At 52.0% G+C, this 23,091-nt stretch overlaps 1 protein-coding gene across 1 annotated transcript; it reads left to right on the forward strand.

Moving 5' to 3' along the window:
• Window positions 1–14,618: 14,618 nt before the first annotated feature.
• Window positions 14,619–22,531, forward strand: LOC136536508 (WD repeat-containing protein WDS homolog). The gene is made up of 4 exons (XM_066528779.1): window positions 14,619–15,755; window positions 17,234–17,335; window positions 20,771–21,415; window positions 22,121–22,531. The coding sequence occupies exons 1-4, from the start codon at window positions 15,084–15,086 to the stop codon at window positions 22,292–22,294; spliced, it is 1,593 nt and encodes a 530-aa protein (XP_066384876.1). The 5' UTR covers window positions 14,619–15,083; the 3' UTR covers window positions 22,295–22,531.
• Window positions 22,532–23,091: the final 560 nt, after the last annotated feature.

Here is a 23,091-nt window from a genome sequence, read left to right on the forward strand (position 1 = left end):
CCTTTCTGCTCGGAAGGAGGGTTTGTTTTGCCGAGCCCCTTCGAGTGCGAGCCAGGGTCGCTGGGTCTCGGCAAGGTTGCAGGAAGAGCCCCCTAGCCTCTGCATAGAGCGAGAAGGCCGTCGGGGGTTCCCCTGACTTTTTGTGCGACCCTCACGCTTCCTTTTTGCTCGGAAGGAGGGGTGGAATGTGCCTCGCTACCCTCGGTGGGCACGAGCAGTGGCACTTCCGGTGAGCTGTTATCGGGTAGTCCGAGTGGAGGCCCAAACCCCGTTCACTAGGGGATGGCTAGCGGTCCAGAGATACACTCCAAGAGTACCAGAGGATTTCTCTAGTGGGTGCCGAGGCCGTTCGCTGGGCCTCGGTGGCTCGGTGCCTCCCTACGGTGGGATCCCATTCGGAGACCTTCCTACCGGTCTCGGACACGACTTTGGGCGTCCCAAGCGTTTTGCTTGCTTGGGTCTCGGCCCCGTATAGGCTCGCCCGCGGTCGTCCCTGACTCTGTTATCCTGGGGCGGCTGTCGAAACCTTTTGGGGCCCAGCCTTCGAACCCCTGGACCGTAATAGGCTCAGAGCCTGGTTCCTTCATATGAAAGGAATAGGCCATGGGGAATATCTCCCCTATTGGCTCGGCAACGGGTGGCACGCCTTTTGAGGCGGTTTCCTGGAGAGGCGAAACGACGCCTGCTGCCGTAGTGGCCGAGCGTGACGTGGTGGATGGGACGTAACTGCTCCCGCATTTAATGAGGGAGACGTGGGCGCGTGGGCCGGCGAAATCGGCTCGTGGTTAACTGCGCCGGATCGGGGGGGGGGACTTCCCTGATTTCGTCGCCCGTTCATTTCGCCTCCCTCCCTGCATAAATACCCGAAGAGTCTCGCCCCTCCTCGTCTTACCTTGCCTGCATTTGCACTGCCTCCGCCGAGCCAGTCGCTAGAGCAGTGGGTGCCGGGAAGAAGAGGAGAGAAGAGCGAGCCTAGGGAGAAAGCGAGAAAAAAGCGAGAGCATGGGAGAGAGAGAAAACTCACCGCCGCACCCGATTCCTCCATCGCACCCATGGCCGGCGACATCGTCGTTGTTGAGGCGGACCCCTAGGATCCGTCGGACGTCACCTAGGAGATGCTTCAGTCGCTTGTCGACGGTGGACTCCTTCGCCCGGTGATAGACCCCACCAGGCCAGAGTGGATTGCTCCGTATGGCGAGCCAGAGCCGAGGCCTCGCGACGGCTACGTCGTGAGCTTCGTCTCCTTTCACGAGCACGGCCTCGGCGTCCCGACGGATCGGTTCATGCGGGCGCTCCCGCACTACTACGGCGTGGAGCTCCACAACTTCAATCCCAACTCCATCGCTCAGGCGGCTATCTTTGTTGCTGTCTGCGAGGGGTATTTGGGGATTGCTCCCCATTGGGAGTTGTGGCTCCACCTATTCCGGGCAGGGCACACTACCAAGCCGACGGGCACGTCGGGTAAGAGGAAGGCGACGAGGGCCGACGGCTGCACTCTCCAAGTGCGCCAGGACCGCCTACACCTCTACATCCCGGCCCAACTCGTGTCCTCCAATCGCTGGTGGTACACGAGTTGGTTCTACCTTCGCAATGACGACGGAGGACTTCCCCCCTACACTGGGCGGATTGTGGGGAGTTGCCCGAAGAGATGGAAGTACGGCGTCCCGAAGGATGACTAGCCCAAGCTGCAGCCGCTTCTAGAGGGGCTAGCGAGGTTGTGGGGCCACGGTCTCACCGTGGCTGTGGTCGTGGCCGCCTTCCACCACCGGAGGGTGCTGCCGCTGATGGCTCGGCGGCAGCGGCTGTTTGAGATGAAGCTGGGTGAGCCCATTGAGGGCACCCGGATGTCCTCCTCCGCCCTTTCCGACGAGGAAATTCTTTGTCGGGTGGGGGAGACGGTAGAGGCGAAGCTGAGGGGCGGCAACTTGACCCCTATCGCGATGCGGCCGTCGCGGGGGTTCCTCTTGCTGGTAAGTCGTGTGCCGCTGTAGCCTCTGAGCCTCCTCAATCTCCCCTTTCCCTTTGTTTCCTCATGCACGTCCGTTGTTCCTGCAGGGGATGAGGGACGTGCGCTCCTCTCCGCCGCCTGTTCCTGAGGACGCGAGGCAGCGGGCGATCAACCGCGTGCACGCCGACGCGCAGAAAAAGCGGAAAGACGCCAAGGCGGCAAAGCGCACGAAGCAAATCCTCGCGCGCGAGGAGCTGGATAAGCGCCGCCGTCAACAAAGGAAGGATGGTCTCCCGCTGGAGGAATCCCCATCGACGTCACTGTCGACAGAGGCCTCGGACGGGGATGATGGGGGCGAGGTGGGGCGAGGTCCCCTGGACCACCTTCCTGACGTAGTGGAGGTGGTGCCCGGGGCGTTGGCAAGCAGCCCGGCACTCCCGGGAGGAGGAGGAGAAGCGGACCCGGGGTCGGCGGTTGCCCACTCTGGGGCCGAGGCCGACACGCCTGAGGCACGGGTGTTGGGCAAACGCGTCGTCAGCCCGGTGGGCTCGGCGGCCGTGGTGGAACAAGCGGCAGTGGAGGCGACGCCACCGCCCCTGCAGAGGACCGAAGGGGCGCCGAGGTCCATTGGGGACCGACCGGCGCCGATGGATATGGAGGCGACGCCTCTGCCGCCGCCTCCGCCGTTGCGGACGAGGTTTGCCGTGGCGAAGCGGTTGCCGCCCCGTTCAAGGTAAGTGTATTTTTGGTAGGGTCATAGTGCCTTTCGTTCGCTTTTTTGGTCTCGCGCTGACCCTGTAGGTTATTTTTCCTTAGTCGGAAGCGGCCTGCGGACGAGCTCCCCTTGGCGCCCCTTAAGGCGCTCAAGGCGAGCCCCGGCTCCTCCGCCCACTGGGTGGCGGAGGCACAAGCCGCTATCCAACGCGGCGTGGCGTCGGCGAGGGTCGACCCGAAGGAGCCGGCCACCCAAGGAGGGGCTGCTGAGGCCACCCCTACATAGACGAGGGAGGGAGCGCTTCCGCCCCGTGGGGGTGAGGCTCACAAGTCGGATGGGGCCGGCGTGCCCTTGGTTGCCGAGGCCCCCGGGGTCTCCGAGGCTGAGGCGATGGAGGACAGGGCACCCAAGACCGCCGAGACCACAGTGGCCGCGGTCAGTGCTTCTGCGTTCTCCGAGGCCACGATGGCGGAGGTCGGAGCCCCCGAGACCGTTGAGGCCATAGTCTCGGAGGCCGGAGCCCCCGAGACCACCAAGGCCGTTGTGATGGCGGCGAGGCCATCTGTCCAGGAGGCGAAGATGAAGGCGGCGGAGGCCTCGGTGACGCCCTTGGTTCAGGGGCCGCCGCTGTTGTGAGAGAGCACCCGGGAGGCGGAGGTCTATCCGATCTCCTCCGACGATACTTCCCGGGCACGGGAGGTGGTCGACGACGAGGATGCTGGTGCCGTGGAACAGCCGGCGCCGGTCTTGGACGAGGGAAGCTCGGCCCTCGTGCGGGCACGACCCGAGCCTCGCGGGTGGGATCACCCGCGAGTACTGTGGCGAAGCTAGGACGACCCTAAGGGGGAGCCTCTATTCGCCCTTGAGGACGCAGCCGAGGGCGGGCGCTGGGGCACCTTCGAGCAATACCGCCAGCTGGCGGAGCGGTCGCTATGGATGGCCCTGTCTGTGGTGGCCGACGAACTGCCCGGAGTCGCCTAGGTTCGTGTTTTCCTTTCTCGCGCGACGTTGTCCCTTTCTGGTTTTGTTGCAATCAATGAGCCCTATTCTGCTTCCCCAGGAGCTCAAGACCCGGTCCCTTGGGAAGTTAGTCTTTCTCTGGTGGGAGAGGGGCGTCTGGGACCAGCTTCAGCGGCAGAAGGGCCTTCTTGCCGGCGCCAACGAGCTCCTGTCGGCGCGAAGCGCGGAGGTAGAGGACCTCCGCCTTCGTTGCACCGACACAAAGGTCGAGGCGGCCACGGCCCAGACGCAGCTCGCCCCTCTGGCGGCGTGGGTGAAGGAGTTGGAGGAGGAGCTCACCCGCGTAGTCAGCGATAGGGATGCCTTCAGGGGCTGAGCCATTGAAGCTACAGCCTCGGTCGTGGCTCTCATAGGGCAGCTGGGGGCGGAACAGGGGTCGCACCAGCTGACGAAAGGTGCCTTAGATGAGGCCCTTGCTGCAGCTGAGGCCTCACGAACCGAGGCTATGGTTTGGAGGGGGACGGTTGAGGGTGAGTTTGAGTCCCCTCATTTTGTTTTCTTTTCCTTATGTTCGCTCCCTAACTCCCTTGTGTGACGCAGAGCTGGGGAGTGAAGCTTCTAGGGCAGCCGAGGCTTCTCGGGTCGAGGCCCAGCGCTTGAAGGAGGAGGCCGAGGCTTCCCGGGCCGAGGCCCTACGCTAGAAGGAGAAAGCCGAGGCCTATCAGGTCAAGACCCGACGCTGGGAGCAGAAGGCCAAGGGTGAGTTCCGTGGGCTTCCACCCCTAACTTAGGTTGTTTTTTCCCTCACTCAACCTCATTCCATTTTCCGCGGTGCAGAGTCAGAGGCGGAGGTTACTCAGGCTGCCGAGGCTTCCAGCATGGTGCAGACGGTGCTTGAGACCGAGATCGGGGAGCACGAGGTGCTGAAGCGTGCTGCCCTTTCCTACCTACGAGGCCCTGGAGGTTGAAGGGGTTCAGTCAGGCAGCTCCCTGGGGAGCCGTTTGATCGCGCTGAGCAACCAGATGCGCGAGCGGCTCCGAGGAGCGCTGCACACAGGGTGTCAAGCGCGCGCTGGCCATCATCTCTTCTCACTATGTCGGTGTCGACCTCCCGGCCATCAGTGATGGGTATGTCCTGCCTAATGATGACGAGGAGGCTGACGCGGCGGTCACGAAGCTGATGGAGGCGGCGGAAGGCCCTGGCACGGCGCTGGTGACACTCTTCGAAGAGGAGGTGGTTCCTCCCCTACCATCTGCCGGTGTAGAAGGCCCTGAGCCTTGATCTGGGCCCCTGGGGCTATGTAAAAATAGAGTAGGAGTTATTTTTGTATCGTAACGCTTGTGGCCGTCGAGGCTTTTATTTCTAAAGTATTTGTGTTTCTTAGTTGTTTTTCTTATGTTTTCGAGCCTCTGCCCTCTGTTGCTCCTGATCAGATTTCGTTTGCAAAACACCTCCTTGGGGCCTAAGCCGTCCCTTGGGCGAGAGGTAGTGAGGGAGTGCCGTAGCCCGGGGGCGTAGGCCATCTCGCGACTCTACCGGCCTCTTGCTTAGGAAACAGACCTTGGTCCGAGGGGTTTTTACAACTGATTCATCAGAGCCTGCTAGAGTCTTGGCGTAGGAATTTTTGCGAAAAACAACTGAAGAACTGGTGCGTGGGACCTAGGGGGAGTCCCCCATCTAGCCCCCGAGGGAGGCTTGGTTCTGCCGAAGGCAGGGCCGAGTCTCCCTTGTCGTGTTACTGTATTGCCGAGCCCTACGATGGGCTCGGGGGTTTCTCGAAAAATTAGACCAACTAAAGAACGCTTTTTAATTGTATTTCGAGAAACGACATATACAATGCTTGGAAATTTAGGGATAAAAGCGACGTAGCTGTTCTATGTTCCAAGCGTTGGTGAAGACTTCGCCCTTCTCGTTGGCCAGCTTGTAGGTCCCGGGCTTCAGTACTTGGGCGATGATGTACGGTCCTTCCCATGGCGGGGTCAGCTTGTGGGGGCCCTTATTGCTCTATGCTAGTCTCAACACCAGGTCGCCTACCTTCAAGTCTCGGCCTCGGACGCGTCGGGCCTGATAGCACCGTAGGCTCTGCTGGTATTTGGCCGAGTGTAGTAGCGCGACGTCTCAGGCTTCCTCCAGTTGATCAAGGGCGTCCTCTCGGGTGGTGCGGTTACTTTGTTCGTTATAGGCTTGTAGCCTCAGGGAACCATATTCCAAGTCAGTGGGGAGGATGGCCTCGGCCCCATAGACCAGGAAGAAAGGCGTGAACCCCGTGGCTTGGCTTGGAGTGTTCCTCAGGCTCTAGATGACCGACTGGGAGTTCGGCGAGCCATTTCTTGCCAAACTTTTTCAACCGGTTGTGAATCCTTGGCTTGAGGCCTTGTAGGATCATGCCGTTGGCACGCTCTACTTGGCCGTTGGTCCTTGGGTGTCCTATAGGCCGACCAGGCCACACGGATGTGGTGGTCGTCGCAAAACGTCAGGAACTTTTTGTCAGTGAACTATGTCCCGTTGTCGGTGATGATGGTGTTGGGGACCCCAAATCTGTGGATAATGTCAGTGAAGAACAGCACCGCCTGCTCGGATTTGATTCGATTGATCGGACGAGCCTCGATCCATTTGGAGAACTTGTCGATTGATACCAGTAGATGGGTGTAGCCCCCGGGGGCCTTCTGTATAGGCCTGACCATGTCGAGCCCCCATACGACGAACGGCCATGTGATGGGGATGGTTTGCAAGGGCCAGGGCCTGGAGATGTGTCTGCCGAGCATAGTACTGGCATCCTTCGCAGGAGCGTACTAGCTTGGTAGCGTCGGCGACCGCGTCGGCCAGTAGAACCCTTGGCGGAAAGCGTTCCCCACGAGCGTCCGAGGCGCCGCATGGTGCCCGCAGGCGCCTGCGTGCAAGTCCCAAAGCAGGGCTCGGCCCGCCTCGGCAGTGATGCATCGTTGGAGGACACCTGAGGGACTTCGCCTGTACAATTCGTCATTGTAGAGGGCGTAGGTCTTGGCTCAGCACGCAAGCCGTCGTGCTTCGATTCTATCGCCAGGAAGCTCCCCCCGATCAAGCCAATCGAGGAACGGGATTCACCAATCCGCATTCTGATCAGTCTGCGGAGGCTCGGTGTTGACTTCCATGACCTCGGGCTCGGTCGAGGGGGTCTCGATAGTGGAGGGGGCGTCGAGTTTCGCCGTGGTTTCCACCGGTGGGCCCCCCTCTGTTACCAAGGTGTAGTTAATGGAAGGCCTATGGAGGTCTCTGGCAAAGACGTTCGGGGGGACCGGTGCCCGTGCCGAGGCCATTTTTGCCAGCTCGTCGGCGGCCTCGTTGTACTTCCGTGCGATGTGATTTAGTTCAAGACCGTCGAACTTGTCATCCAGGCGTCGTACCAACTTGCAGTAAGCCTCCATTTTGGGGTCGAGGCAATTTGACTCCTTCATCACTTGATCTATGATGAGCCTCGAGTCACCTCGGACGTCGAGGCGCCGTGCCCCAAGTTTGATGGTGACTTGCAAACCGTTGATGAGGGCCTCGTACTCGGCCACGTTGTTGGAGGCGGCGAAGTGGAGCCACACCACTGTAGCGCATGTGTACTCCGAGGGGCGAAATGAAGAGCAGACCCATGCCTGCCCCGGTCTTCATCAGGGATCCATCAAAGTACAGGGTCCAGCACTCTGTCTGAATTTGAGCAGGTGGCAGTTAGGGTGTCTGTCCACTCAGCCATGAAATCAGCCAAGACCTGAGACTTGATCGCTTTTCGAGGCACAAAAGTCAAGGTTTCCCCCATAAGCTCGACGGCCCACTTGGCTATCCTGCCCGAGGCCTCCCGGTTATGAACTATCTCGCCCAGGGGGAAAGATGACACCACAGTCACTAGGCTGCGACTCGAAGTAGTGACGCAATTTGCGCCGGGCTAGGACCACAGCGTAGACCAGCTTCTGGATGTGAGGGTAGCGTGCTTTGGTCTCGGAGAGCACCTCGCTGATGAAATAAATAGGACGTTGGGTGGGTAGAGCATGCCCCTCTTCCTGCCTCTCTACTACTACGGCAGCGCTGACCACTTGGGTCAGTTGCGGCGACGTAGAGTAAAAGGGCCTCGTCCCTGGCCAGGGGGTACTAGGACGGGAGGATTTGTGAGCAGCCTCTTGAGTCTGTCGAGGGCTTCTTCGGCCTCGGGGGTCCAAGAAAAATGCTCGGATTTTCTCAAGAGTCGGTACAGAGGCAAACCTTTTTCGCCGAGGCGCGAGATGAAGCGGCTCAGGGCCGCAAGGCATCCCATGACCCTCTGTACTCCCTTGAGGTCTCTGATTGGTCCCATGCTGGTTATGGCTGAGACCTTCTCTGGGTTGGCTTCGATGCCGCGTTCCGAGACTATGAACCCCAAGAGCATGCCTCGGGGGACCCCGAACACACACTTCTCGGGATTGAGCTTGATGCCCTTCTCTCTAAGGCATTTGAAGGTTATCCTCAAGTCGTCGATGAGATCCTCGGCTTTTCTGGGTCTTGACCACGATGTCGTCTACGTAGGCCTCGACGGTCCACCCAATGTTGTCGCCAAAGACCTGGGTCATGCACCGCTGGTACATGGCACCTGCGTTTCTGAGGCCGAAAGGCATAGTCACGTAGCAGTACATGCCGAATGGTGTGATGAAAGAAGTCATGAGCTGGTCTGACTCTTTCATCTTGATTTGATGGTAACCAGAATACGCATAAAGGAAAGACAAGGTCTCGCACCCTACAGTGGAATCAACGATTTGATCAATTCGGGGTAATGGAAAGGGGACTTTTGGACAGGCTTTGTTCAAACCAGTGTAGTCTACGCACATTCTCCATTTCCCATTTTTCTTCTTGACTAACATGGGGTTAGCCAACCACTCTGGGTGGGACACTTCTTTGATGAATCCGGCCATCAAGAGTTTCTGTATCTCCTCACCGATGGCCCTATGCTTTTCCTCGTCGAAGCGGCGCAGGCATTGCCTCGCCGGTCTAGATCCGGCCCGGATGTCCAGGGCGTGCTCGGCGATCTCCCTCGGTATGCCCGGCATGTTCGAGGGACTCCATGCGAATATGTCAGCGTTTGCACAGAGAAAGTCGATGAGCACGGCTTCCTATTTGATGTCGAGGGTGGCGCTGATCCTCAGTGCTCGGTCGTCGGGGTAGGCGGGGTCGACCGGGACGAGTTTGATGGCTTCCGCAGGCTCGAACGCCCCCGCGCGACGCTTGGAGTCAGGCGCCTCGCCACTGAGTTGGTCGAGGTGGGCGATGAGGGTCTCGGCCTCCGCAAGAGCCTCGGCGTACTCGATGCACTCAACGTCGCAGTCGTATGCATGTTCGTACGTGGACTCAACCATGATGATACCACTGGGGCCTGGCATCTTGAGCTTGAGGTAGGTATAGTTGGGGACTGCCATGAACTTGGCGTAGCACGGCCGCCCCAGGATGGCGTGGTAGGCTCCCCCGAACCCGACTACCTCGAAGGTAAGGACTTCCTTGAGGTAGTTGGAGGGGGTGCCAAAGCAGACGGGAAGGTCGATGCGCTCGATGGGTCGCGTGCGCTTCCCTGGCACGATGCCGTGGAAGGGGGCGACGTCGCCTTGGAGCCTCGACCGGTCGATCTCCAAGAGCTCCAGGGTATTGACGTAGAGGATGTTGAGGTCCGCTGCCTCCGTCCATCAACACCTTGGAGAGTCGGGTGTTGCCAGTGGGTACTGCCCGGGATTCGGAACATGGTCAGGGTGGTCATCTCGATCGAAGGTGATCGCCTCCCGAGACCAGTCGAGGTACTAGGGGGTGGCTACCTTGATCGAGAAGACTTCTCGGCGTTCCCTCTTGCGCTGCCGCGCCGTAAGGCACGCCGAGGGTCCACCGAAGATCATGAAGGCGTTGCGTACCTCGGGGAACCCGTCGTCCTTGTCCTCGTCCCGGTCGCCGGCGCCCTTCTGCTTGGCGTCGTCGTCGGGGAGCCCGAGCCTAGGCGTAGTAACGTCGCAGCATGGAGCAATCCTCGAGGGCGTGCTTGACCGGGCCTTGGTGGTAAGGGTAGGGTTTCTTGAGCATGTCATCGAAAGGCCTAGGGCCTCTGGGGCCTCGAGGGATTCTTGCGTTCTGCGGCCCCGACCAGATCGGCCTCCAGGACCTCCTGCTTCCCTAGGCACCCCTTTTTCTTTCTCTTGGGGAGGTGGGAGGCCGAGGCCTCGGGGGCCTCGTCCCTCCGCTTTCCCTTGGTGTCGCTGTCGGGGAAGATGGCTCCGACAGCCTCCTCGCCCGAGGCGAAGTTGGTGGCGATGTCGAGGAGCGCAGCAGCGGAGCGTGGTACGTTCTGACCTAACTCTCGAACCAGGTCTCGGCAGGTGGTGCCGGAGAGGAAAGCCTGGACGATCTCCGAGTCGCCGACTGCTGGGCAACTCGGTGCACTGTTTGGAGAAGGCCGGATGAAGTCTCAGAGAGACTCGTCTGGCTTCTAGCGGCAGCTCTTAAGATCCCAGGAGTTCCCAGGGCGCACGTATGTGCCCTGGAAGTTCCCGACGAAGATCCTAACCAAGTCGCGCCAGTCGTGGATTTGCGAGGGAGGAAGGTGCTCGAGCCAGGCTCGCGCCGAGTCTGACAAGAGCAAGGGGAGGTTGCGAATGATGAGCAGGTCATCATCCGCGCCACCTAGCTGGCAGGCCAGGCGGTAATCGGCAAGCCTAGAGTTTAGGGGTTGGTCTTGCCGCTGTACTTTGCGAGATTGGCTGGTTGCCGAAATCTGGGCGGGGAAAAGAGCAGCGCGGATGGCCCTGCTGAAGACCCGAGGGCCTGGCAGTTCAGGAGAAGGACTGCAGTCCTCCTCGCTGTCATAGCGGCCGCCTCAGGTGCGGGTGGTAACCCCGAGCAGGCCCTTTGTTGTCGTGGCATCGTCGCCTGCTGACCACCTCATGGTCTCCCTACGCCTCGCGTCGATGGTCGAGGCGGTCCAGAAGCACGGGGGCCCTGTGGGCTATCGGTGCTCGAGCAGGTTAGGGATGAACCGAGGCTTCCCTATCCTGCCGAGGCGGGGCTACGGGCAAGTTCGAGGCGCCCCCATGCCGTCGGGAGGCGGAACTTTCGGCCTGCTGTACCGCGGCGGTCTCTAGGAGATCCCGGAGCTCGCCGCGGACCCGTCCGCCCCTCCGTGGTAGAAGGCTCGGGCATTGCGCTGACTAGCATCGCCGCAGCCGCGACGTTCTGGCTAGCGCTGATTGAAGACTGGGGGTTGCTCGCTCCCTTCGTCGTCGTGGATGCGGTGATGTACATCGCTGGGCCCTTCGTCGGGCTCCTCCGCCTTCGCCACTGAACCTCGCTGCTCCTGTTCGAGAGAGTCTCGAAGCTGCTGTAGAAGAAGTCGGTCCTGTTCGACCTTGGTTTGGAGCTCACGGAGTTGTTCCAGGTCCGGGCAGTTGAGGTCGCGCAGGAACGAGGTTCTCGTTCCTGTGCTGCCGGCAGGACAATGCGCGGAGGTGTGGCGGTGCCTGTACCCGGGCGAAGCGGGGAACAGCTACCTGCCCCCTCGTCCTCTTTGCCCGCCCTTGGCATCCCGAGCCCGACAGTGAAAACACTCACGAGTAGGGTCGTAGGTACCCCCATCGTCGGAGTCGGAGTAGCCGAAGCAGTAGTCGCTTGCGGCCAAGAACTGGCGCATAGCCCCAGGGTCATGGAGTCCGGAGAAATCCACTCCAGGGCCATGCCTCGTCCTCCTCCGAGGAGTCGGCGTGGGTGCTCAGGTCGAGAGCGAAGCGCTGGCGGCGTTCTGAGGGATCCTCAGTGAGCGGCAGTGTAAGCGTAGGCGTAAGAGGCGGCGGCATTTCTCAACCCAAAGGGGTATGGGGATGGTGCCGTCGCCAGACTCTGCTCCGCCGGGATCGGCTCCTCAGGGAGTGGTGGAGCGGAGCTTGATGACTGGGCATCGCCGTGTGCCACCGGTGATTTTCCTTTGTCCAAGCTCAGGCTAGACAGGTCCCGAGCCAGGGACCCTGTGCCAACAGCTGGTCGTAGGATATCGGCGGGGAGCGGCGTGCCGCCCTGGATTCGCGTAGCGTCGGGGTGGTCTTGCTCGCGTCGTGCCTGGCGAGCGCGGCGAGAGTGGCCGCCCGGGCGCCGCCTGCGCCTGGGCTGCCGAGTGCGTGACTTCATCGTCGGTTGGTGGGGCTCGAGGAGTGAGGAGTACCATGTCGTACTCATGCCCTAGAGACATGAACTCTAGGCTCCCAAACCAAACCACCGTGCCGAGACGCAATGGTCGTACTGGGGTCTGCCATCTGGAACCTGCTGGGATGACGAAACTGACACGCAGAGGCCCCTACCTGGCGCGCCAACTGTCGGTGTTTCGGACCGGGGGGTCCTCAACCAACCAGTGAATTTGAACTGCGTGCCCCTAATCCCGGATGGTGATGCAAAGAGACACAAGGTTTATACTGGTTCAGGCAATCGATGCCCTACGTCCAGTCTGAGAGATCGATCTTGTATTCCTTGCACCGAAGTGCTTGTAGTAGGGGGTTACAAGCTGGGGGAGAGAGGGAGCTAGTCCCAGGTCTCGGCAAGGTGTCGTGTGGGCTGCTTGAGACGTTGCTCTCAGGCGGCTGGGATGTGTGCGCGTGTGTGTGTTACAGGGTGTTCTTCTCTTCCAGTCCCTCTCTAAGTGGCCCAAGTCCCCTCCTTTTATAGTTGAAGGGAGGACAAGGACAGTACATGTGTTAACTATACGGCGTCGTGCCAACAGGGGTGGTGTGTCCAAGCCCTATGTCCTGTTCCTGTGGCGACGTGGTCGTCGGAGTGGTCCTGTCCTTAGAGCACTGGGGCGACGTGCTGGTCACGTCCGACCCTGTGCGTCATGGGAGCCCTGGGCTGCCTCGGAGTGGGTGCGGCTGGTGAACGTGCAAGCCGCTGTGGACGGACTGTGCACGAGGCCTGAGGCTTTGTCGGTGCCGAGGCTGCACCGCAGTGGGGGGTCTCGGCGGGCACAAACCCCGAGATAGCTGAGACCTTGGTGCACAGTGCCGAGGCCCCGAAGTGGGCGGCTGATCTGGTGCGCCGGCTTGGAGGCGGTGATGACCCGGGCCAAGTTGTCCGTGCGATGTTGTTTTCGAGGCGGGGATCGCGGGACACAGTGCAGTGTGGGCGCTGATCGTGGGCACAGCGTCAGAACACTAGTGGCCGGTAATCCCCGCCATGCCCTGTCCCAGCCGGTATGGCGCTGATGCGACCTCGGGTCCCCGTCGGCCATTCTGTGGCGTCGAGCCATCGTCCGGCTGAGATTGCGGGAGTGGTTGAAGTATTAATGAGACATGACGCGCTGTCGGGAGGGTTAGTCGAGGCGGGGGGCGACGGGCTGCGGATGAACCGGCCTCGAGCGACACGGAGAATGAGGCCTCGCGCGAGACGGAGATCGGACTCCTTGCCGAGGCCTTCTGCGAGAGGCCTCGCGCGATACGGAGAATGCACCCCCTGCCGAGGCCTTCCGTGGAGAGCCTCGCGCGAGGCGGAGATCGTGTTCCCTGCCGAGGCCTCCCATGGGGAGCCTCGCGCGAGACGGAGATTGCGTCAGGATGCCGAGACCTCCTGCGTGAGGCTCGAGGCGAGGCGGAGGGCCTGGTGGGCTCGGACGTGGCGGGTGAGGGGCCCACAGCTTACCTTCTAGCTTTGTTTTTTATGGGACTTTAGCGACCCCTTTGATGTTCGCTCGGGGTACCCCGTTCTAAGGTACCCGACATCTATTGCATATGAACCTTGGTGGATGTAATTTGTAATCCATTTATTTAGGCATTGTTATGAGTAGGGGTGAAAACGGTACGGATATTTTTCGATCGTATCCGAGACCGAATCCGTTTAGAGGGTTTAGATCTATCCGTATCCGAGTCTGGATATTCAATATTGGTAATTATTGGTGCACGAAAGAAATGGATATCGGAGATTTCTTCCGACCAATATAAAATATTATCTTAGTCACATCACGGAAAAGATCTATAAAGTAGAGTTTATGAGCCTGCGACGCCGCGCTCTCCGTGACTTGTGTTAATTTCACACACTTTGTTTTTTTGGATTAAATGTCACTTTAACATTGATATTTAATTTTTATAGTATTGTTATCTTATCGTGCAATCCGTGTATTTTTAATATAAAATGTTAGCTATCCCGTAGCAACGCACGGACACACTACCTAGTTGAGTTAAATTTTAAACAGACCTATTCACCCCCTCTAAGCTTGCCTGATCCTTTTTTAGTATTACCTGGTTTTATAATTCAAAATTGAAAAGTAGAAGTTGGAGGTTGAAAAATATACTTTACGCAGTTTATGAGCCAACGCAAAGAACTACTACACTGTGCGATATAGTTTTTAGAGAGAAGTTTTTCTTTCCATGACAAGTACAAAAGTTATCCTCCGTTTAGGGTTAGGATTGCCCCAATGATCGAAAATGATACCATATATTCCATGAACTCATTTCTGCGGTAAAAGCCTTTGTCAAAAGGTGTACCACATTTCTTAATTCCTCCAGCAGGACTCAATTGCTCAAAAACTTATATAGTGTTTGATATGGATAATCAACATATTCTGAATAAAATGGTACATCATAACCTAATTTCAAATTTAGTAAAATATTTTCATTCCTGGTATTAGTAATAATTATTAGTTTATAAGAGATGGTAACAATTAATATATATTTTATTTCGCAAACCAAATAAACAAACAATTAAGAAATAAGATAACGATGAACTATCTCTTCCACGAAACAAAAGGGCTGTTTTGATCGAAGCCTGCCAGGCAGTCTTCGTCCAGGCAACGATCTGGACCCAAATCGAACGCCTGGGGAGCTCAGTTCACCAGACAAGTTTTGCCTAAAACAAGCTCAAACTGTTGGACTCCGACTCCGACTCCGACTCCCGGTCCATATCCCAAACAGCAAAAAGACGGATCCACGTGACCATATGTCCACAACCTAACCTTCATTTCGGAGGTTCAGACAACCCCGCACGAAATCAACGGTACAGGTGTCTCCGACGCACAGGGACAGTGCGGCCGTCGGAGGACTCCTCCAGCCAAGCGTTCCGCTTCCGTCCTGTAAACCACACCTGATTTTGCCCACAGTTTCTGGGAGAAAAGAAACCTACAGCTCGACCCGGATCATCTCTGACTCCCTTCAGAATCAATCAACAGTTCCACACTATCTCTTCCAGAATTTCTTTGATAACACCTCGCAGGTTTTTTATCGCACCTAAATTTCTATCTGTCTGTTGTCTGGCGCTGCTGTATCATTCTGATGCTTTGGTTGTAGCCCAAATCTTGTTCTCTTTGCGGTTCTTCTGAGTTTGATCCCGCCTTTATCCTCTCAAATCCACTAAACCTCCTCCAAAAGATTGATTTTTTCTGCCTCCAAAGCCCAGATATTTTTTCCTTGGGTTTGTGCCGTCGGCGGGGGCGCGAAATCCCTCAAGCTGGCGACCCCGGCGCGGCCATGGACCTCCCCGAGAGCTCTGCCCCCCGCGCAGACGAGGGCCCGGCCCCTCACCGTCTTGGCCCCGTCGACCGCGAGGAGCTGGTGCGCGCCATGACACAGTCGCTCTACTCGCTCGGGTACCGGCGGGCGGCGGCCGCGCTCGAGGCGGAGTCCGGCGTGCCACTGTACCCGCCGGAGCACGACCGCCTGCTGCTCGAAGTGATGGCCGGTCGGTGGGACGCGTCCGCGGAGACCGTCCGCTCGGTCGCCGGCGTCGGTGACGCGGACCGCGCGGTTGCGGAGTTCCTAGTGTGGAGGGGCTACTACCTGGAGCTCCTGGGGATGCGCGGTGATGCCGGCCTGCGCCGGGCGAGGGAGGTGCTACGGCGCCGGATTGCGCCGCTCGGCGTCGACAGGAGGTGCGTACACTGGCTGGCGCGCGCCATGGTCTCCAGTGAGAGGGCGGTTGCGCCGGAGGCCGTGGTTGGGTGGAGGATTGCGGTGTTCTTGGATTTGGTTGAGGTGTTGCCACCATGGTTCCATGTGCCTAGTGGACGGTTGGAGCATTTGGTGGAGAGTGCGGTTACCAAGCAGGTAGAATCTTGTATATATCACAATTTGCCGGATGAGATCACTCTGTTTGAAGATCATAGGTGCCATGAAGAGCATATCCCCTCCCAGTGTGCACAGGTGCGAGTTAAACAGATCGTTGACTTGTTTCCCAGTTTCGACAGATGTCCAAGCTTATCATGTCTATAAGAATGTGAAAAGAAATTGCCGAACACACATACTAGAGTCATCAATTTACAATTGGGAAATATTTCAAGAACAACCCATTTCTACGTATAGCAGCACTCGTTAAAAGTTTTAGATATTTGGTGTTATTCCAAGTAGGTTTAACGGGGAATTCAGTATGGCTATTCATTTCAGCAATTTAAATTTCTTCTGTACCATCTTTGCAATGTATGCAGATCTCTATATTTGATTTTGGAAGCATAAAAGTGCAATGCAGTTGGGAAATGCTTCTCAAAGTACCGCAACAATATTAAATTTCTCCTGTACCGTGTTTGCAATGTATGCAAATTCATCCCTCTCTATTTGATTTTGGAAGCATAAAAGTGCAATGCAGCTGGGAAATACTTCTCAAAGTGCCCCTCATTATTTTTCATCCAGTAAAGCAGGGTTTGGATAATTTCAGAATCTTTAATAAAAAAGAAAAGAAAAGCACAGTTCAAACCTTTATTTCTAAATTTATATTCAAGCAGTGCTCATATTTATTAAACCTGTGCTTCATCTTCCTGTATGAACTACCCATGCCCACTCTACTTAATTCACAGGAACCTTATTGTCGGTGGAGAAAAGAAAGATAATGCACAGGAGGAACTGTGTATCTTTGATTTTGTCGAGTGTGTGTATAGTTGCATACCCATGAAGTTAGCCACTAGAAAATGTCATAAGAGGCCATCCATAGATTGCAGCCATTGCTGAATGCTAAATGAAATTGGTCTAAATCTAACACACTTCTGAAGCAGCATCGAAAAGTATCAATTCATTCAAAGTATTTTTGTTGCACCTACACTACCACTGTAAAAACTATAAAGGGCGTACCCAGTGCAGAGAGCTCCCACTCTGTGCGGGGTCTGGGGAAGGGTGTCTGTAAAAACTATCACAAAAACAAACTTGTAATCACCCATTTCCAAGAACTACATACTTGTTCATATAACATGAAATGGACCTGAAACGATAGACTTGTCTGAGTTACTGGATCCAAATGAAGTTGACATTTTAGATTTGATTGCCTTGTGGAGTGGATATATATTTCCCTGTTCCTCAAGGCACACATAAAAACAGGAGGAATAAACACATGGATCATGACAATAAACATGATGGTGCTCTTACAGAAGTGCAGTTTTGTAAAATTATGCACAATTATACATAACTCTTTGAAACATGCGCTTAAAGATGTGGTTGTTATATTTTTTAGAATGACAGTAGTGGTTTGCTATCAGAAAGTTTACTCATGTGTTTTTTTGAGAAAAATGGATGACTATTCAGGTAAACTACTCATGTATTTTTTCAGGACTCGACAGCCCTATAAAATTTTCATGCTGGGGGTTTGGGGCTGTATTGCAAAGTTATGTATTTCACATATCCATGCCTGTTTGCAGATATTATGTGGTCATAGTAATGAAGTTTGGTTTGTAAGGTTCTCAAATAATGGAAACTACCTGGCATCATCTTCAAGTGATTGCACCGCCATAATTTGGAAGGTATTATTCAGCACACCCGATCATTGAACTGAAAAGGTTATGCAGTTTGTTGTTTGAGTGCATAAAGTTTGAACTGAAAATGATATCTCAAATTTACCTTGCTATATTGGTGCTCTGGAAGCCAACTTATTACTGATTATGCACACATTGTGAATATATACATTGCAGAAATAACTGCAAACATGCCGTATAATCTAATTATGAAAACATTGAACTTTTGAAGCATTAACTAACATTGAACTTTTGAAGCATTACCTGATACTAGCAGTAGATAACTCACTCCAAACTGCCCAATGAGAGCCCTACCTACTGTTACGCAGATGTGCTGTTTCGTTTGACTATTGGTATACCCTAGTGTTCATTTTGTTTTGGATAAGTTAGAGTGTTCAATGTGTCACACCATACACTATCATAGGAAGCCTACCTCTGGGCTTCTGCTATCACTCTTTTGCTATGACAACAATGAAATTTTGAATGTAAGTTCAGCGCACAGTTGAATCTTTCAGTTTTTTATGCACTGAATAGCTTAAAACTATGACTGCCTTATCATTATTTCGCAATTTATGACTTCCAAGTTTTGGGACATATTAGTAGGCTGGCTGTTCATTTTCAAGAGTAAATCAATTACAACTGTATACTACTGTAAACAGCTGAAAAAGCATTTGACGTATTGTTGGTTTATTGCCTATAAATGTTTTCGTCTTTGATTTGATAGGTGTGATGAGCGTAGATTGGTTGGGGGTAGATTGCATTGATTGTAGTGTAGGTAAGTGGGTGAGGGATGCGAACATGGCGGTGGCGCAGGGCCAGAGCTAGGCCGGCCCTGGCCCTCCTATGGGCCCACCACTGTGAGGTCTGATTTGACCCATGACAATAGGTTTCATTTCTATTAGTTCATCAATTGAATGCAATTTGTGGGTGTCGTTGTAGTGTTCAGTAATAGTGACCCTTTACTGACTAAATTTACAAATAGCTGAAGAAAAATTGCCCCTTTACTAAAAATCTACCAATTGTTGAAAAAAATTTCATTTGAACAGCTTTGATATTTTCAGGCCAAAAATATAGACTGCTGAGTTTCAGGTCAGAAAATAAGTAGGAAAATGATTCACCTCTCTATAATAATATGGGTTTGGCTCCTGGCAAGCACCTAACCACCAATAATTTTGGCCATGCAATGCAATATAAGTTGGGAAATTGTGCAAATAAACTGGTGTTTGATGTTTCAAAAGTTGAATGATATGCAGTATGCATCAGCACATTTGCTAGTATTAGTGGCTTATTTTCTGAACGAAAGTATTAATGAACTTCACATAGTAGCTATTTTCCTAATTTGGGATAATTCTCATAGAGGAAGGCTGGAGAAGGGATGCAAAGTTCTTTTAAAATAAGTGAAGTGCTTTTTCTGTAGGCAACGTATCAGGTGCAAACCAACCAGCCTGTGCAAACTTGAAAACTACCAATCAGGACCACTAGATGCTGATCCAATGGATGGGGTGAGGGGACTTAAGCGCAAAAAAAAAGGCCGGCGGGTGGGGGGCTTAAGCGCAAAAAAATCCCACCTCTCACCCCATCCATTGGATCAACATCTAGTGGTCCTGATTGGTAGTTTCCAAGTTTGCACAGGTTGGTTGGTTTGCACTTGATACGTTGCCTTTTCTGTAATGCTCTCATCCCATATTTCTTCTTATTGTTTCCTCTGTAACATTCTTAATGTTCATCATCCATATTATTTTGTAGTTTTGTACACATGAGAATTGTTATGTTTGACTATTTTCAGCCCATCTGATTTAATCCGTATTGCTTTACTTCACTATATTTCGATCACGATGTTATTTCCACTTCGATAACCTTACTGAAAACACTTTTTTATATACGTATTCACATTAATTCACTAGACATAGCCTTGTACTTCTTCTTATAAAAACTATAAGTCCATATAGGTTTGCCCTAAGTCAAACTTTTAAACTTTGACCATCAGTATCTAAATTTTGATACGGATTGGCAATACAAGATTAGCGTTACTAGATTCATTAATGAAAGAAATACTTTTATGATATATAACTCTTTTCGTTTAAGGTAATATATATTTATTGATATTAGCAGTCAAATTTAAAAAGGCTTGACTTAGGATAAATTTAGATGGACTTACATTTGTGATCAGAAGTACATACACTATGCATATTTATATTTCAGACATATTTACCTCTGTTAAGAATATAAATAGTGGTTTTTAACACGTGCATGACTATTTTTCTAATTTTGGTCATTATTATGTACAAACTTTCAGAATTGAATATGTGAAAATCATGGTCACATTTTTCGCGAAATGTATTTTGCTAAATATAATATTTTTAGTTTCTTTCTTATGCAATTCTACGTGATGATCAAAGTAAAATAATGGAGACCATGTCAATGTCGAAAACAATAAATTCGAGTAGAACTCTTTGTTTCATACTTGGACTGCATTATCACATTATTAAGGGCCATGTTCCCATAATTCATATTAATGCTATCATATTACAATGTACCTCTCTCTGGACTTCAGAGTATTTAACTATCACTCTCACCAGTTTTGATGCAATGATAAACAGATGGAACTAATTTGAACTGAGTAATGATACAAAACATGAACTTGGGAGGAAAGATTATGTGTCTCATGTCATATGAGATCTTGGTCTGATTCTGGATTGCTTATATGCTTCATTGCCAACTTTTTCTTTTTTCATTCATGATATCTGGGAATAATATAATTGAAGGAATCTTAAATTTCAATGTTTAATTGTACAGTCAAGTTGATGCCAAAACTAACAAAGTTGATCAATCATTCAATCATCATCATAAATGATCCTATTTTTTATTAGTCTCATGATAAACACTACTTAATTTGTACAAGGGACACATGTGCTAGAAGCCTAGTGATCAGCACTGCTAGTGATAATGCTAAAGCTCCCTCTGTTGTTAGATTATTGCTGACCTCGTATTCATCTAAGCTAGAGGAAAATGGAGACGCAGGCATGTAAATTTAAATATTTTTTATTAGATGAACACATGGTCATGTTAACAGTGCAATGGTAGAGCACCCAGATTAAAGTGTTTACACTGAAGGCAGTTTCAGCATGCTTCGTGGCTGTTACTGGCCACACCAGTTTGGTGGCCCCCTCCTTAAGAGCTATGTCAGGGGAATGCCTCTCCCTCTGATCAAGTTTTTTTTATTGCTTGAAAACACTACGGGTATGAAGCTTATGAGAGCACACCAATTTGCATTTTAGATGAATTTACAGATAAATATCCATTCTCCAAGCACATGTTTCATCTACAGCAGTTTTTGCTTATTTGATCTATTTATAAACTTTTGTTTAGCATTGATGATAATTTCTTTTCCATTTATTACAACTTCTGGTGGTTGTCTTGTCTGAGCCTAGTACATGTTGTTAGGTGGAAAAGGATGATACATTGACCAAGAAGCACTGCCTCCAGGGTCACCAAAAACCAATTTCCTTTGTTGCCTGGAGCCCAAATGACAGAATGCTGCTCACTTGTGGTACTGGTGAATCTTTAAAACTGTGGAATGTTGATACTGGTGAATGTAACCTTAAATTCAGAGGCTCAGTAGACTACATCATCAGTTCATGTGCATGGTTTCCTAATTCGGAGAAAATAGTATGTGCCAGCTCCGAGCCTGCAAGTTCTCCAAATAGGATCTTCACTTGTGATCTAGAAGGTCAAGAGCTGGAAGTATGGGCCGGAGATAGAATACCAAAAGTCAGTGATCTTGCTGTGACACCTGATGGCCGACACCTAATCTTTGTATCTTGCAACGATATCTGGATTAGAGAACTTCCAAAGGGGCGGGAATGGAGATTTCGTGAGAAGCAGACGATTTCATCTGTTTTTCTCTCAGGTGATGGACAATCACTCGTTGTGAACCTTAGCAGTCAGGAGATTCATTTGTGGAAAATTAATGAAAGTTGTACTGTGCCTGAAAAGTTCAAGGGGCACAAGCAAGACAAGTTTGTGATTAGGTCTTGCTTTGGTGGTTCAAACTCTTTGTTCATTGCTAGTGGCAGTGAGGATTCACAGGTACAATTTTTTGCTGGACTTCAATATTGATTTTGAAGAAAATATTAGCCAGTTCTGGCTTCTGTCCTAATTTATTGCTTAAATTCCATGGTCAGCAATGCATATGGAATATAACACCTCCTCACATATGTGATATTTGTGTTAAAAATGATGGATTAAAGCAGCACCATGTGTCGGGGTTTATGTGCAGATGCTAGCAATGGTAGGTAGGTTAACTAATGATGTCTATAACATCTTTGATATAACAAAAATCCATGATATGAAATTCCATGCATATATATGAATAACATCTAAAGTTCCACTAGTCTACTCACAAGGCTTTGAACTTTGGGTTTGGACTTGCTAAATGCTAATTCAGCATTGTGGTTGGTAACTAGTAACTTTTTTTGTGTGCGCGCGCTTGCTTTTGTAAAGCTATGTTTTACATTAGTTGTCATGTGTCACTGTACAAGGGTAGCCTAGTGGAAAGAAATGGAACAACTTTTTTTATAGATATACCTAAAATATACTTATCTATAAAAAAAAGGCTTTGTTGTTGTTGTATATTTTAGGTATAGTATATACACAAAGTCAAGCTAAGAACACTGAATACGAAATAAATTGATTGATTGGTGGTAAACTATTAATTTAATTATAGGAAGATAGGATAACCTATGGATTGTTGCTCTTGTTTACCATTTACTAACCTTTAAAAACAATGAGCAGGTCTACATTTGGAAAAGGCACGTGGAGATGCCAATAAAGGTTTTGCATGGCCACACGATGATTGTGAACTGTGTAAGCTGGAATCCTGCAAGGCCCCATATGCTGGCTTCTGCTAGTGATGATCGCACGGTTCGAATATGGGTAGCGCGCAAAATGCAAAGTAAATGTTGTTGAAGTGTGAAATTTTGTATGTTTGTGTAAATAGTTGTACATCTGGACTGCATCCGCAAATCCGTTTGGGATCATGTTCTGATGTTCTCCCCTAAATAGGTCGTAGCTACTTCAGAAATAAACCTCCAACAGCCAGAGGTAGCCGGTGCTGTGTTCCAGATGTATGCCTGGCTAACCGGTGAGTTTTGACATGTGTACAGGACAAAGATGCATCAGAACTTTGTACATTTTGTTAGTTGATATATGCCTTTGACACTCGTTGAAAGTGCTGAAATATGCCTTCTGTTGCTGTGGATCTAGTGTTCGTGCGCTTATCTTTTTCGCTGGGTAACCTGGGTTCATGTGTTATCATGCTTTTTGTTTAGAAATGCCCCAGAACTTCTTTCTGAAGTCCTTTTCAGGTGACTTTCTGAAGGCTTTTGCATGAGAGATGGAAGTCAGTGGCAAAGGTATGTATTCTCCCAAAAGAACAGAGAAACTTGGAAGCAACCTGCACGAGTCCACTCTCCAATGCAACCTTTAGCATGGTCACCAAATATGTATGAGATTTCTAACAGTAATATACTGTTGATGCTGATTAAGGCCGCACGCTAATAACGGTTGACATGTCCGAGGCCGCACACGACCTAACAGCAGCGGAGAGGGGGCCAAACAGCAAGACCGACTAGCAAGTCTGCCATCGATGCAGACACGTTCTTCTTCGCTCAAAAAACCAGCAAACACATCCTAGGAAGATCTGTCAGGGAGGAGCAGGTTATCCTAGGATATGCGAGATCATCGAGAATTCCAACGAGTTTGAT

The sequence above is a fragment of the Miscanthus floridulus genome, chromosome 1 (genome assembly GCF_019320115.1).
Source record: "Miscanthus floridulus cultivar M001 chromosome 1, ASM1932011v1, whole genome shotgun sequence".
Lineage (NCBI taxonomy): Eukaryota > Viridiplantae > Streptophyta > Magnoliopsida > Poales > Poaceae > Miscanthus > Miscanthus floridulus.

Coding starts and splice junctions, on each gene's coding strand:
- LOC136536508 (XM_066528779.1), top strand. CDS start 15,084: ATGGACCTCCCCGAGAGCTCTGCCCCCCGCGCAGACGAGGGCCCGGCC. Junction 15,756..17,233: donor TCCCCTCCCAGTGTGCACAG/GTGCGAGTTAAA, acceptor GCCTGTTTGCAG/ATATTATGTGGTCATAGTAA. Junction 17,336..20,770: donor GCACCGCCATAATTTGGAAG/GTATTATTCAGC, acceptor ACATGTTGTTAG/GTGGAAAAGGATGATACATT.